The sequence below is a fragment of the Sturnira hondurensis genome, unplaced genomic scaffold (assembly GCF_014824575.4).
Source record: "Sturnira hondurensis isolate 20B ecotype Veracruz unplaced genomic scaffold, ASM1482457v3 Scaffold0000880, whole genome shotgun sequence".
NCBI classification, from domain to species: Eukaryota; Metazoa; Chordata; class Mammalia; order Chiroptera; family Phyllostomidae; genus Sturnira; species Sturnira hondurensis.
In genome coordinates this window covers 2,416,115-2,429,509 of record NW_028073511.1, presented here as the reverse complement: position 1 = coordinate 2,429,509, position 13,395 = coordinate 2,416,115, and the positions used below count along the sequence as shown (strand labels likewise).

The 13,395-nt window shown below is 39.3% G+C and overlaps 1 protein-coding gene across 2 annotated transcripts in view; it reads right to left on the bottom strand.

The window, feature by feature from the left end:
• Window positions 1-10,575: 10,575 nt before the first annotated feature.
• The window catches only part of LOC118991198 (adenylate cyclase type 10-like), a 45,472-nt gene continuing 42,652 nt past the window's right edge, over window positions 10,576-13,395 (bottom strand). Inside the window, exons 28-32 of one of the 2 annotated variants that reach the window (XM_037052296.1) lie at window positions 13,010-13,128; window positions 12,629-12,746; window positions 12,055-12,253; window positions 11,313-11,518; window positions 10,576-10,806 (exon numbers count right to left, since the gene is read on the bottom strand). In XM_037052296.1, coding sequence (XP_036908191.1) covers window positions 10,800-10,806; window positions 11,313-11,518; window positions 12,055-12,253; window positions 12,629-12,746; window positions 13,010-13,128 — 649 coding nt within the window. In that variant the 3' untranslated portion in view covers window positions 10,576-10,799. The remainder of the gene's footprint in view (window positions 10,807-11,312; window positions 11,519-12,054; window positions 12,254-12,628; window positions 12,747-13,009; window positions 13,129-13,395) is intronic. The other variant, XM_037052304.1, reaches the window with a different exon arrangement.

Sequence of the window (13,395 nt, the reverse complement as noted above, 5' to 3'; positions counted from 1 at the left end):
GCAGCAGCTGACCTCATCAACTAAGTCCTCATTTTCCCTTACTAAGATGACCCAGGACCTGCCTGGTAGGGAGGTGAGGGGATGGAGGGAAGGGGAAGAATGAGGGGGATGGGAGAAAAGAGCCTAAAAAGAACTCCTCTGGGAAAAACTTAGCCTAGTCTAAATGTATCTTGTACTTTTCAGAACCTGACAGAAATAAAAGTATATTTAGAAGTACAAAGGAAAACCATAAGGAAGATAACCAATGGGCTAGGGGAGAAGAGGGAAAAAGGGAAGAGGAAGACCTCAATTCCATCATTGCTCATGGTAGGAAGTCAGTGAATACCAACTGAAGTCGTAGTTATACATAACTTTTAAGATGAAAATACCGACCTAAATTTCTTATAAGAAACACATGAAAACAAAGCAAAGAAAATTCAGGTGACATAGTGAGATGATTGCTTCACATTAGAACCCTTGGAATTTAGCTAAAGAAGTTCCTTAGGGAAAATTCCCACCCTTAACAACAAGAATTAAACATATTATTCAAATAACTAGTTGATTTTAAAGGAGAACAATGATATAACTAATACATAAATAAAAGAGCTAATTCTTTGAAATGAAATTAACTAAAAAAGAGATTAAGTATCAGCTACTTTACTCAAGAAGAAGGATGAAATGAAAATGACAAGGGGAGCTTTCCCATTAAGATCAGGAATGAGAAAAGGATGCCTACCTTCATCACTCCTATTCAACATAGCATTGGAAGTCTTAGCCACAGCAATCAGACAAGAAAAAGAAATAAAAGGCATTCAAACTGGAAAAGAGGAAATAAAACTGTCATTGTTTGCAGATGACATGATAGTATACATAGAAAATCCTATAGACTCCACCAAAAAACTACTTGACCTAATAAATGAATCTGGCAAAACAGTGGGATACAAATTCAATATCCAGAAATCAAAGGCATTTTTGTACACCAACAATGAAATATCAAAAACAGAAATCAGGAAAAAAATCCTACTTGATATAGCAACAAGAAAAATAAAGTACCTAGCAATAAACCTAATCAAGGAAGGGAAAGACCTGTACTCAAAAAACCACACAACACTGAAGAAAGAAATTAAGGAAGACACAAGTGGAAGCACGTACCATGCTTACTGATGGAAAGAATTAACATCATCCAAATGGCCATACTACCCAAAGTGATTTATAGGCTCAATGCAATCCCTATTAAAGTACGAATGACATATTTCATAGATAAGAGCAAACATTTCAGAAATTTATGTGGAATCATAAATGACCCTGAATAGCTGCTGTAGGGGACAGGTTTGTCTTGGCCTGGCAAATGTGACTCAGCTCTGTATGGAAAACCTACAGATGCAAAATGGTGGGCAGGAGCCAGATCTTCAAACTGAGTTTTCCCATGGGAATCAGGCCTAGAAAATACTTACAGACTGTTACGGCTTGCTCTTGCTAAAACTCCCTTACCCTGGTCTAAAGCAATAAATGTGTATTGTTCATCTTCAAGGTAACTTCCAAAGCCTGTGTGAGCTATCCCAAGGACAGAGCTAATCAGCTCATTGCCATCCCCCTTTGCCTGTTATTTTTATTTCCTTGATTGTACCTAGAATGTAGATAATAATGTTCTATGTGATAGATAATAAATCTTTCTTTGATGTAAGACCCAAGGAAAACAATAAAAACCTGTTTAGGCAGGGGTCGGGGCACTCCCCTCTTGAGAGAGTGGCTGAGGTACCCATAGGCACTCTCCCCTTTAGAGAGTAGTTGTGCCTGTTCCCTTTTTCCACACAGGATTGTTGTCACCCGTGAATTGATTCTCATCTTCAGCCACAACAGGCAGACTTTGCTGGACAGAGTCTGCAACAGCTGCAGCAATTTTGAGAAAGAAGAACAAACTGGGATGGATCACAATACCTGATATTAAACTGTATTCCAAGGCCACTGCAATCAAAACAGCCTGTTACTGGCATAAAAACAGACACATAGACCAATGAAACAGAACAAAGAGCCCAGAAATAAACTCAAGTTTCTATGGTCAATTAATATTGGACAAAGGGGGAAGATGCATAAAATGGAGTAAAAATAGCCTTTTCAACAAATGGTGTTGGGAGATCTGGACACTTAAATGCAAAAAAATGAAACTTGATCACCAACTTACACTGTACACAAAAATAAATTCAAGGTAGATAAAAGACTTAAATACAAGTCATGACACCATAAAAGTCCTAGAGGAAAACATTGGCAGGAAAATCTCATATATTCCATGCAGCAACATCTTCACTGATATGCCCCCTAAAGCAAGGGACATAAAGGAAAGAATAAACAAATGGCACCTCATAAAATTAAAAATCTTCTGCGTGGCTAAAGAAAACAGCATTAAAATGAAAAGAGAACCAACTATATGGGAAAACATATTTGCCAATGATACTCTGGGCAAGCGTTTGTCCAAAATATATAAAAAACTCACATGACTCCCCTCAAGGAAGACAAACAACCCAATTAAAAAATGGGCAAAATACTTGAACAGACACTTCTTCAAGGAGGACATACAGATGGCCCAGAGACATATGAAAAGATGCTCAGCATCACTAGCCATCAGAGAGATGCAAATGAAAACCACAATGACATACCACTTTACACTGGTCAGAATGGCTGTCATAAACAAGTCAACAAACAACAGGTGTTGAAGAGGATGTGGAGAAAAGGGATCCCTAGTGCACTGTTGGTGGGAGTGCAGACTGGTGCAGCCACTGTGGAAAACAGTATGGAATTTCCTCAGAAAACTAAAAATGGAACTGCCTTTTGAGCCAGCTATTCCACTGCTGGGATTATACCCTAAGAGCCCTGAAACACCAATCCAAGAGAACCTATGCACCCCAATGTTCATAGTAGCACAATTTACAATAGCCAAGTGCTGGAAGCAACCTAAGTGCACATCAGTGAGTTGATAAAAAAACTATGGTACATTTTCACGATGGAATTCTACACAGTAGAGAAAAAGAAGGAGCTCCTACCCTTTGTGACAACATGGATGGAATGGGAGAGCATTATGCTAAGTGAAATAAGCCAGGCAGTGAGGGACAAATACCATATGATCTCACCTTTAACTGGAACATAATCATCAAAAGAAAAAAGCAAACAAAATATAACCAGAGGCACTGAAATTAAGAACAATCTAACAATAGCCAGAGGGGATGGGGGAGGGGACAGTGGGAGGAAGGGTTTTCAGGAACTACTATAAAGCACACATGGATAAAACCAAGGGGCAGGATGGAAGCAAGGTGTTACCTGTGACAAAAAAGAAGACAGTTTATAATGATTAAGAGTCAATCCATCAAGAAGCTATAACAATCATAAATACCTGTGTACCTAACAATACAGTTTCAAAATACATGAAGCAAAAACTGACAGAACAGAGGGGAAAATAGACACTTACACAGTAATAGTTGTATATTTCAATATCCTATTTTCAAGGATAGAACAAGTAGACAGAATATCAATAAGGAACTAGTATACATTATAACATTATAACAACATTATAAATCAACTGGACCTGACAGACCTCTGTAGAACACTCTACCCAGCAAGAGCATGTATGTGCAACATTTTCCAAGATAACCAAATCTCAATAAATTCAAAAACAACTGAAATCATACAAAGTATGTTTTCTGACCATAATGGAATAAAATGATAAATACCAGAAGTAAATTTTGAAAACTCACAAATATGTGGAAACTAAACAACACACTACTAAATAACAAGTGGTTCAAAGAAGAAATTCAAGAGAAATTAGAAATACTTTGAGATGAATACAAAAACGTGATATATCAGCAGAGGATGCAGCAAAGTTAGAACCTAGAGGGAAATTCATAGCTGTAAGCACCTCTATTAGAAGAAAGATCTCAAACCATAACCTAATCTTCCACTTGAAGAAACTAGAAACAGAAGAAAAAAACTAAACCCAAAACAAGCGGAAAGAGGAAAATAATAAAGATTAGAGCAGAAATTAATGAACTAGAGAGTACAATAGGAATGAAATAGAAAGTGACAGAAAAAAAAGAAACAAAATCAAGATTTTTTTCTTTGAAAAGATCAACAAAATTGACAAACCTTAGCTAGACTGGCCAAGAAAAAAAGAAAAGACTCAAATCACTACATTGGGAATGAAAGTTGGGAAAGAACTACTGATTTTAAGAGATAAAAAGGATTATAAAGAATACTATGAATGATTAGATATCAACAAGGTAAATAGCCTAGATAAAATTGACAAATTCCTAGAAAGACACAAACTATTGAAATTGACTCAAGAAGTAGAAAATTTGAATAGACCTGTAACAAATGTGTTAAGAGGTTTATTAGTAATCACGAAAGTTCCTACAAAGAGAAGCCCAGGCCCTCATGGCCTTCCTCATGAATTTTATCAAATACTGAAAAAAAAAATTAAAACCAATCCTTTACAAACTCTTCTGAAAAATGGAAAATAAAGAAATACTTTACAACTCATTCTGAGAAGCCCGTTTTACCTTGATGCACAAACCAGAAAGAAATCATTAGAAAATGACAGACCAACCCCAAATCCTTAAAAAGTGCTAGCAAAATCCAGAAACAGAAAAGATTATAAATTATGACAAAGTAGGATTTACCCCAGGAGTGCAAGGTTGCTTCCATATATGAAAACCAATATGATACATCCCCTGTTAATTTTTAAAAATAACCAAAACTACATGATTGTTTCAATAGATGACAGCAGATGCATTGTCAGAATACAACACTCTGTCACAATAAAAACACTTAACAAACAAGAAATAGTATGGAATTTCCTCAACCTGATGAAGATGATCTACAAAAAACTCACAGCTAACACCATACCTAAAAGTGAAAAATGAAAGCTTTCCCCCTAAGGTTGAGAAGAAGACAAAAATGCCCACTCTTGCCAGTTTTATTGAACATTGTACTAGAGGTTCTAGCAAGTGCAATCAAGCAAGGAAAATAAAGAAAAGGCATCTAGATTGGAAAGGAAGACACAAAATCATCTCTATTTACAGATGACATGATCTTATATATAGAAAATCCTAAGGAATCCACAAAATACTTAGAGATAATAAATGAGTTCAGAAAAGTTTCAGGGTACAAAATCAATATGCAAAAATTGTTTTTATTTCTATACACTAGCAATGAATAATGAAAAAATGAAAATTAAGAAAAATTTATTTATAATAGTACCATGAAGATTAAAATACTCAGGCATAGATTTAACAAAAGAAGTGCAAGATTTGTACTTTGAATACTAAAAACATCATTGAAAAAATTAAAGAAAACCTAAATATATGGAAAAGATAAGCCATTTTCATGGATCATAAGACTTAATATTGTTAAGATAGCAATTTTCCCCAAATTGATTTATAGAATCAGTACAATCTCTATCAAAATTAGGACTATTCTTTTTGTAGAAATTGACAAGTTGATCCTAGAATTCATTTGGAAATGCAAGGGACCCAGAATAGGGGAAAAAAATCTTGAAAAATAATAATAAAGTTAGAGGGATCACACTTCCTGATTTTAAAACTTACTGCAAAGCTACAATAATCAAGACTTGTGTACTGGTATAAGGATCTATATATAGGCCAATGGAAGAAAATTGAGCGTTCAGGAAAAAACAAACCCATTCATCTAGTAAAACTACACCTCAACAAGAGTGTTGAGTCATTTACATGAGGGAAAAAATAGTCTGTTTAGCAAGTGTGGTGCTGAGACAAGTGGATATCTACATATCAAGGAATGAATTTGGAAACTTCCCTCACACTCATGCAAAAATTAACTCAAAATGAGTCAAAAAGCTAAATGTAAGAGATAACACTTCGATAATACTAAGTTTTATAATTTGGAAGAAAAAAGAGGAGTAAATCTTTGTGACCTCATTTTAGGCACTGGCTTCTTAGGTATATACACAAGAGAATTGAAAATATGTTCATAAAAAAACATGCTCATAAAAAAAAACAGGTACACAAATGTTTATAGCAGTGTTATTCATAATTGCCAAAAAGTAGAAACAACCCAAATGTCCATGAGGTGATGAATGGATAAATAAAATGTGGCATATCCATGTAAAGGAATATGCTACAACATGGATGATCCTTGAAAAGATTATGCTAAGTGAAAGAATCCAGACAGGAAAGGCCACATATTATGGTTCAATTTATATGAATTGTCCAGAACAGGGAAATCCATAAAGATGGAAAGTAGACTAGTGGTTACTAAGGGTTCTGGGAAGGTGAGGGGAGGAAATGCTAATGGGCAGAGTTCCTTTCTTGGGGTGATAAGAATGTTCTGGAGTTAGTGGTGATGGTTGCACAACTTTGTGATATACAAAAAGCCACTGAATTGCTGTTCACCACAGAAGAGTCAATTTTATCTCAATAAAATTCTTTAAAAATTGCCCAAAGAAGCCTGGGCTGGTGTAGCTCAGTGGATGAGCACGAGCCTGCAAACCACGTGATTGCGGTTTGATTCCCAGTCAGGGCACATGCCTGGGTTGCAGGCCAGTTCCCAGCAGGGGACTCACGAAAGGCAACCATACATTGATACTTCTCTCCTTCTCTCCTTCCTTTCCTCTCTAAAGGTAAATAAATAAAATCTTTTAAAAAATTGCCCAAAGAAAAATAAATGCAAAAAGGGAGCAACACGGTATGTCTCATTAGTACCACTGTGGGGAAAGAAAGGTACAGTGAATGCTCATATTAAAGCTTGCAGGTACACAGAATAATTTTGCAGGGACACACAAGGAAGTGGTAACATAGATTGGCTCTAGGGAGGGAAACTGGTGGCTGGAAGACAGAAATGGGAAATACTTTCATTGTTATATACTTTTGCTCTTTGAATTTTGTACCACACAAATATATTATCTATTTTTTTTAAAGATTTTATTTATTTAGCTTTAGAGGGGAAAGGAGAGGGGGAGAGAAACATCGATGTATGGTTGCCTTTGGTGTGTCCCCTGCTGGGAGTTGGCCTGCAGGGAACCGGCCTGCAACCCAAACCGCGATCCTCTGGTTCGCAGGCCTGTGCTCAATCCACTGAGCTACACCAGCCAGGGTATTATCTATTTTTAAATATAAAAATTTAATTAATAATAACAGCTAACATTTACTGAGTGCTTACTATGTGCCAGGTACAGCTCTAGCAGTTTATATTTATTTATTGTTCACAATGACAATCTTTTGTTCTGTTTGTAATCCTCATTTACAGAAAAAGAAAGTGAAGTATAAAGAAGATATATTATATGATGAAAGAAACACAGCTAATACATAGTGGAGGTAGAATTTGAGCCCAGGCTGTCTGGCCCAGAGTCCTTGCTCCTGACCACTACTCTATACGGCCTCTCAGAAATTTGAAGGAGTAGAGGAGAAAGGAGGCATTAAGAAACGGAGGAATGGAAGGGAGACAAGAGGAGAGTGGAGGGAGAGGAAAAAGGGTAACAAGAGATGGGATAAAAGGGGATTGGGGAGAGAGGGGAGGAGGGAATGTGCAAACTGAACAGGATGATTTAAATGGCTAGTACAGGCCTCCCTTTACCAAACATCTCTGTGCAGGCCCTTAAAATTCTGACGTTGGTTATTTGAACAAAATATTGAAGACGGGGTACAGGATAGCCTATTATAGGCTAGATCCCAAGAAAGCCTGTACAGCCTAGTGGTTAAGAGCATAAACTCTAGAATTAAATTGGAGTTGGAATCCCAGCTCCACTTTGTAGCTGTGTTTCTTGGAATAAAACCTTTCTAAGCTTCAGCTTCTTAATCTGTAATACAAAGATAATTAAAATACTTGCTTCACAGAATTGACATAGAATTTAAAAAATGCATTTCAAGCATGAAGGTTAAATGATATAGCTATTGTAACATTAGTTAATTGACTTTATGAACGCTAGATGGTTGAGTTATAAAGAGTAAAAATCAGTGGGAAGGTCGTACTCTGTGGAATAAAGACCACCAAACAGATAAAGACCAAAGACAGCAGCTCCAAAAGGGGGAGAATAAGAAAGAGAGCTGGAACTTCCGCCAAGATGGAGGCATAGGTGGAAACACTGTGCCTTCTCCCACAACCAATTTTGAATACAACAGAGGTTTAGTAAACAAAGACACAGCCAAAGAACAGAATATTGAACTATATGGAAGTCCGACAAAAACGAACCGTTCAACCTGACGGGTAAGAGGGGCGGAGCCAGCAGTGGAGCAGGATCAGGCAGGAAAGATCCCCCGACCCAGGCACCTAGGCAGCTGGGGTAGCAGCGGGGGTAGCAGCGTGGACTCAGTGAGGGTGCGGGGCAGACTGACCGTGGCCACACTTTCGCGCACAGTGAGATGGACCACATAGGCCCCAGCGGGCGAACCCAGTGGCAGAGGGCTCATTGCGGTTGCACATTCGCACGCAGTGAGACGAAACGCACAGGCCCCAGTCAGCTGCGGCAGCAGCAGTGGAGGCAGCAGGCGGGACTGCCATTGCTCCTCTCTGACCCCGCCCCCACGTACAGTGTCACAACCCAGCGACTGAGTTGCCCTGCTCTGGTGATCACCTAGGGCTCCGATCCTGATATGTAACAGGCACAAACAGGCCAAAAGATGGCTCAAGAAGAACTCAAAGCCCCAGAGCCGATAACTCTAAGCGACCAGGAAATAGCCAGCCTCTCAAATGCACAGTTCAAAACACTGGTCATCAGGATGCTCACAGAACTGGTTGATTATAGTCATAAATTAGAGGAACATATGAAGGCTAAACTAATTGAAATGAAGGGAGATATCCAGGAAACCAATTGTGATGGAAAGGAAACTGGGACTCAAATCAATGGAATGGACCAGAAGGAAGAACGAAACATCCAACCAGAAAAGAATGAAGAAATGAGAATTCAAAAAAATGAGGAGAGGCTTAGGAACCTCCAGGACATCTTTAAACATTCCAACATCCGAATTATAGGGGTACCAGAAGGGGGAAAGAAACAGCCACGAGTGGAAAACGTATTTGAACAAATAATAAAGGAGAACTTCCCCAGTCTGGCAAAGGAAATAGACTTCCAGGAAATCCAGGAAGCTCAGAGAGGCCCAAAGAAGTTGGACTCAAAGAGGAACACACCAAGGCACATCATAATTACATTAGCCAAGATTAAAATGAAAGAGAGAATCCTAGAAGCAGCAAGAGAAAAGGGGACAGTTGCCTACAAAGGAGTTCCCATCAGACTGTCAGCTGATTTCTCAAAAGAGACCTTACAGGCAAGAAGGGGCTGGAAAGAAATATTCCAAGTCATGAAATCCAAAGACCTACAGCCAAGATTGCTTTATCCAGCAAAGCTTTCATTTAGAATGGAAGGAGATAAAGTGCTTCTCAGATAAGGTCAAGTTCAAGGAGTTCATTATCACCAAGCCCTTATTATATGAAATGCTAAAGGGACTTATGTAAGAAAAAGAAGATGAAAAATATGAACAGTGAAAGGACAGCAAACTCACAGTTATTAACAACCACACCTAAAACAAAAGCAAACCGAGGACAGCTAGATCAGGAGCGGAACCATAGAAATGAAGAACACATGGAGGGTTAGCAACAGGGGAGTGGGAAGAGGAGAAGGGGGGAGAAGGTACAGAAAATAGCATAAACAGTAGGTAGAAAATAGATAGAGGGGAGGGCAAGAATAGTAGGGGAAATATAGAATCTAAAGAACTTTAGACATGTGGTTATAAACTAAGGGGGGTAGAATGGTGGGGGAGGGGGTGTGTGGGTGGAGGGGAATTAAGGGGGGCAATAGAACAACTGTAATGGTATAATCAATAAAATATATATATTTAAAAAAAAGAAAGAGAGCTGGAGTCATACACTCTGGCAATTTCAGTTTTACATGGAAATGTGAAAATCTCATAATGCAAAGGAGAAACCAATTCTCACTATGTACCTCTCAAATTTTTTTTTGATTTTTTAAAACAAATTAAAAAAAATTATTGTGGCCCTGACTGGTTAGCTCATTTGTTTAGAGCATTGTCCCAACATGCCAAGGCTGTGGATTCGATCACTGGTCAGGGCACATGCAAGAATCAACCAATGAATGCATAAATAAGTGGAACAACAAACTGATATTTCTCTCTGTGTGTCCCTTCCTCCTTCCCTCTCTCAAATCTATAAATAGAAAGAAAAAATTAAAAAATTATTATTTATTCTATTACAGTTGTCCAAATTTTTTTCCCTTTTGTTTCCCTCCACCTAGCCCACCCCTGTCTCCCATCATCACTACCCTCTCCACTCTCCCTGTCCATGGGTTATTCACACATGTTCTTTGACTAAGCAGTCATTTCCACATCTGTGCTAAAAGAGAGCAACGTCAAAATACTCGCACTCCCAGCCTGCTTTTACCTGATGACAACCTCTTTCTGAGGGTCTTGTTTCCTGTTTGCTAATGGATCTCACCTCATATAAAATGAAATCAGTTTACTCAAACTCTCCCATATCTCTGGTCAACCCCTGGTTTTAATTTTTCTACAGTTGTGCAAATGATAGCACAGAGTTAAGAAAGATCTAAGAGTCATGCTTCATAAACATAGGCTTTTATTTTGACAAAGATATAGACAGTTGTGACTGTAAAAGGCTAGTATATCAAATATGTAAAATACATAGTATCTCAAGAAGGAGAACTTGGGGTATTTCTTTGTGTTATATACAATAAGAGAATCATGATGCCGTCAGATGATTTTTTTTTGTTTTAACATTTACATTCTTGAATTTCTTCTTTATCCCTATTCTCCTTGACATCAGGCACTCTGTCAAATCCTGAAAACAGGAACATAAAAGATATTACAAACACAAAGAACATTCTCAGCAATTACAGCGTTAACTTGAGACCCAGAAAAGGGAGATTTGCTGGGCTCCAAGGCAAGAAACTATATCCTTTCCTCTCTTTTTCTTGTCTATATCTTAATTTACTTTTGTAGACATTACATTGTTATTTTAAGGCTCTTTCTCCCTTAACGACTATCCAGCTACTTAGAGTGAATGATCTAGTTGTTTAAACTTGGACCAAATGGGAACTTTCTACACTTAAGGATTCTACATATTGTAGTGAGGGTCTGGCCGAAGCCCTTGCAGTATTTGGCAATCTTTATTGGCTGGGCCCAGCACTAGTGAGGTGGGAGTAATTATCTCTGGAGAAAGGACTAACTCCTTATATCCATGTGTCCCTTCTTACTTTGGAGGTGAAGCCTTTGGCTGCTTGTGAGTAAGAATCTGAGACTATTCTTTATGTCTCTCGGACAAGGGTTCCAGGAAGGAACGCTTACTCTGTATTTCCATCAACGGACTTGTTTTCCTCCAGGCATTCTCCGTCTATCCAGATCCTGGTCAAACAGGTGTCAAAAGGCCTGATGATGTTAGTCAAAGACATGAATTCTCTCTGTCCATATCTCATTACAGATGCTTTAAGCTCAGAAACCCACTGGTGATAGACAGGGCAGGTCACACATCGAGAGAAAAACTCCTTAAAGTACTGAAAGGAAAGGAAGGTTCATTAGTTCATGGATTAGTGTACTTTCTTCCTTCCACTTGACTCTATCAGAACTTATAACAGTTCCCACTCAGCACACTCACTCAGGGTTAGGGGAACAAGGAGGAGTACTGTGCCACACTATTAGTGGCAAAGTAGGATGAGAAGGTGTTTTGAAATATAGAGGAACTAGAATGTCTTACACTCAGAAGGCAAGACTGTAGAGAGATGTATCAAATTATAGACTTGCCAGAGTGGGTCCGAATGTTAACATTTTAATGGTACTGGGTGGTAGCTGTGGAAAGGCTTCTGCGGCCCTTGGATACATGCAAGAATACCTGACTTACATGCAAGAATATCTGGGAGGGCATGTGAGTTCGGTGGAAAGAATTCCTAGGTGGGAAAAAAGGGGTTCAAGGGGTAAAAAGAGATAGAGGCTATAGAGAGAAGAGTAAGGGACAGATGCCGGTGGCAGAAAGAGTACCACAGGGTAAACTGCGACTTTGGTGTTAGCTGAAAGACAGTAGAGAAACAGGTACCTTTATGACTTGACCCTGAGTCTCTGGGCGAATGTGCATGAAGACACCCTCTGGCATTTTCTGCAACATTAGCACGTGGCACTCCAAGAAGCGGACAAAGCCATGCGAACCAAACAGGGAGGCATTGGTTCTTTTCATCAGCTGGTGAGCCTTGGAGAAGTGGTGTTTGAACAGGGTCCACTGTGAGTCCTGGGCAAACCTGGAAGAAAAAAGTCACAGCTCTCAGCTCTGTACCCTGCTCACCAACCATTTTCCATAGACACATTATTTCTTTAAGGCTCTAAAATCTCCTTGATAGTGAGAATTGTGATGGCGGAAAGTAGCCAAGGCTACTAATTTGCATGCAAGGAGACCAATAATATTCAGTCTTGCCACGGGTTATCTAGTACTGAAATGTAACCCTAAACTTAATCTTAAACCTGTAGGCCTAACACTGTTAATGAAAAAGAAGAAAAGAGTCCTCCTAATAAGATGGGGGTGGGAAGTGAATGGCATTTAGAAGTGGGTTAGAGATGTGAAATAATGCCTTCATGATGTCCTTAAATTCTACCCTTTCTCATAGACCCCACATTACCACATGGCCAGAGAGGAGTGGATCCCCAGCATGACATTGCTCTGAGAAGTTAGAATGCAGCTATGCTCATAGTACTGAATGAAACGCAGACACTCTTCAAAGGGCCGATACAGCAGTCCTGTGGACAGAGAAGGTAACCAGGCTACTAGAAGTTGTGCATGTAGGAACTGGTTTCGAAGGTGTGTGGTACAAGGGGGGAGACATCATCTAAAAGGCGGACCCCCCTGAATCACCATGTGGTTCCTAGATTTTATAGAGCCAGGGACTGGGAGCAGAGGCCATGCCAGAGGGGCAGGCTCATGACTGCTTGTGTTCCAACCTAGGGCCCCATCTAAGGTCTGAATCCTGCAGGAGTACAAAAGGGCCCTGCATAAGATTTACCTTTTCCATAGAGCAGCAGATCTAAGCAAGCAGAATAGAAGCAAGCCAGGCCAAGGATATCATGAGCCTGGGAAATGAGTGCCCACTGACTGTCCAGCACACGGACACATAGATCAAATCTGCCAAGAGACAGAGCCACTGGATTCAGGTAGGAAGAGGGGACCATGGTGCAGGACAGGAGGGGATCTTACAACTTCAAAGCAGCCTAACATCTGGCACCCCTTTTCTCCACAGCTCTATTTATGGAGAGAGCATCTGTGCATGGGATCAGAGCTGTCTCTAAGCAGAGGAAGTGGGAAAATACCTCTAAGAGAGTTTCCAGAGTCTAGGACTACTGCAATTCTCTACCTTCCTAAAGAAAAATGGGGGGAAAAAGAGTATGTAGC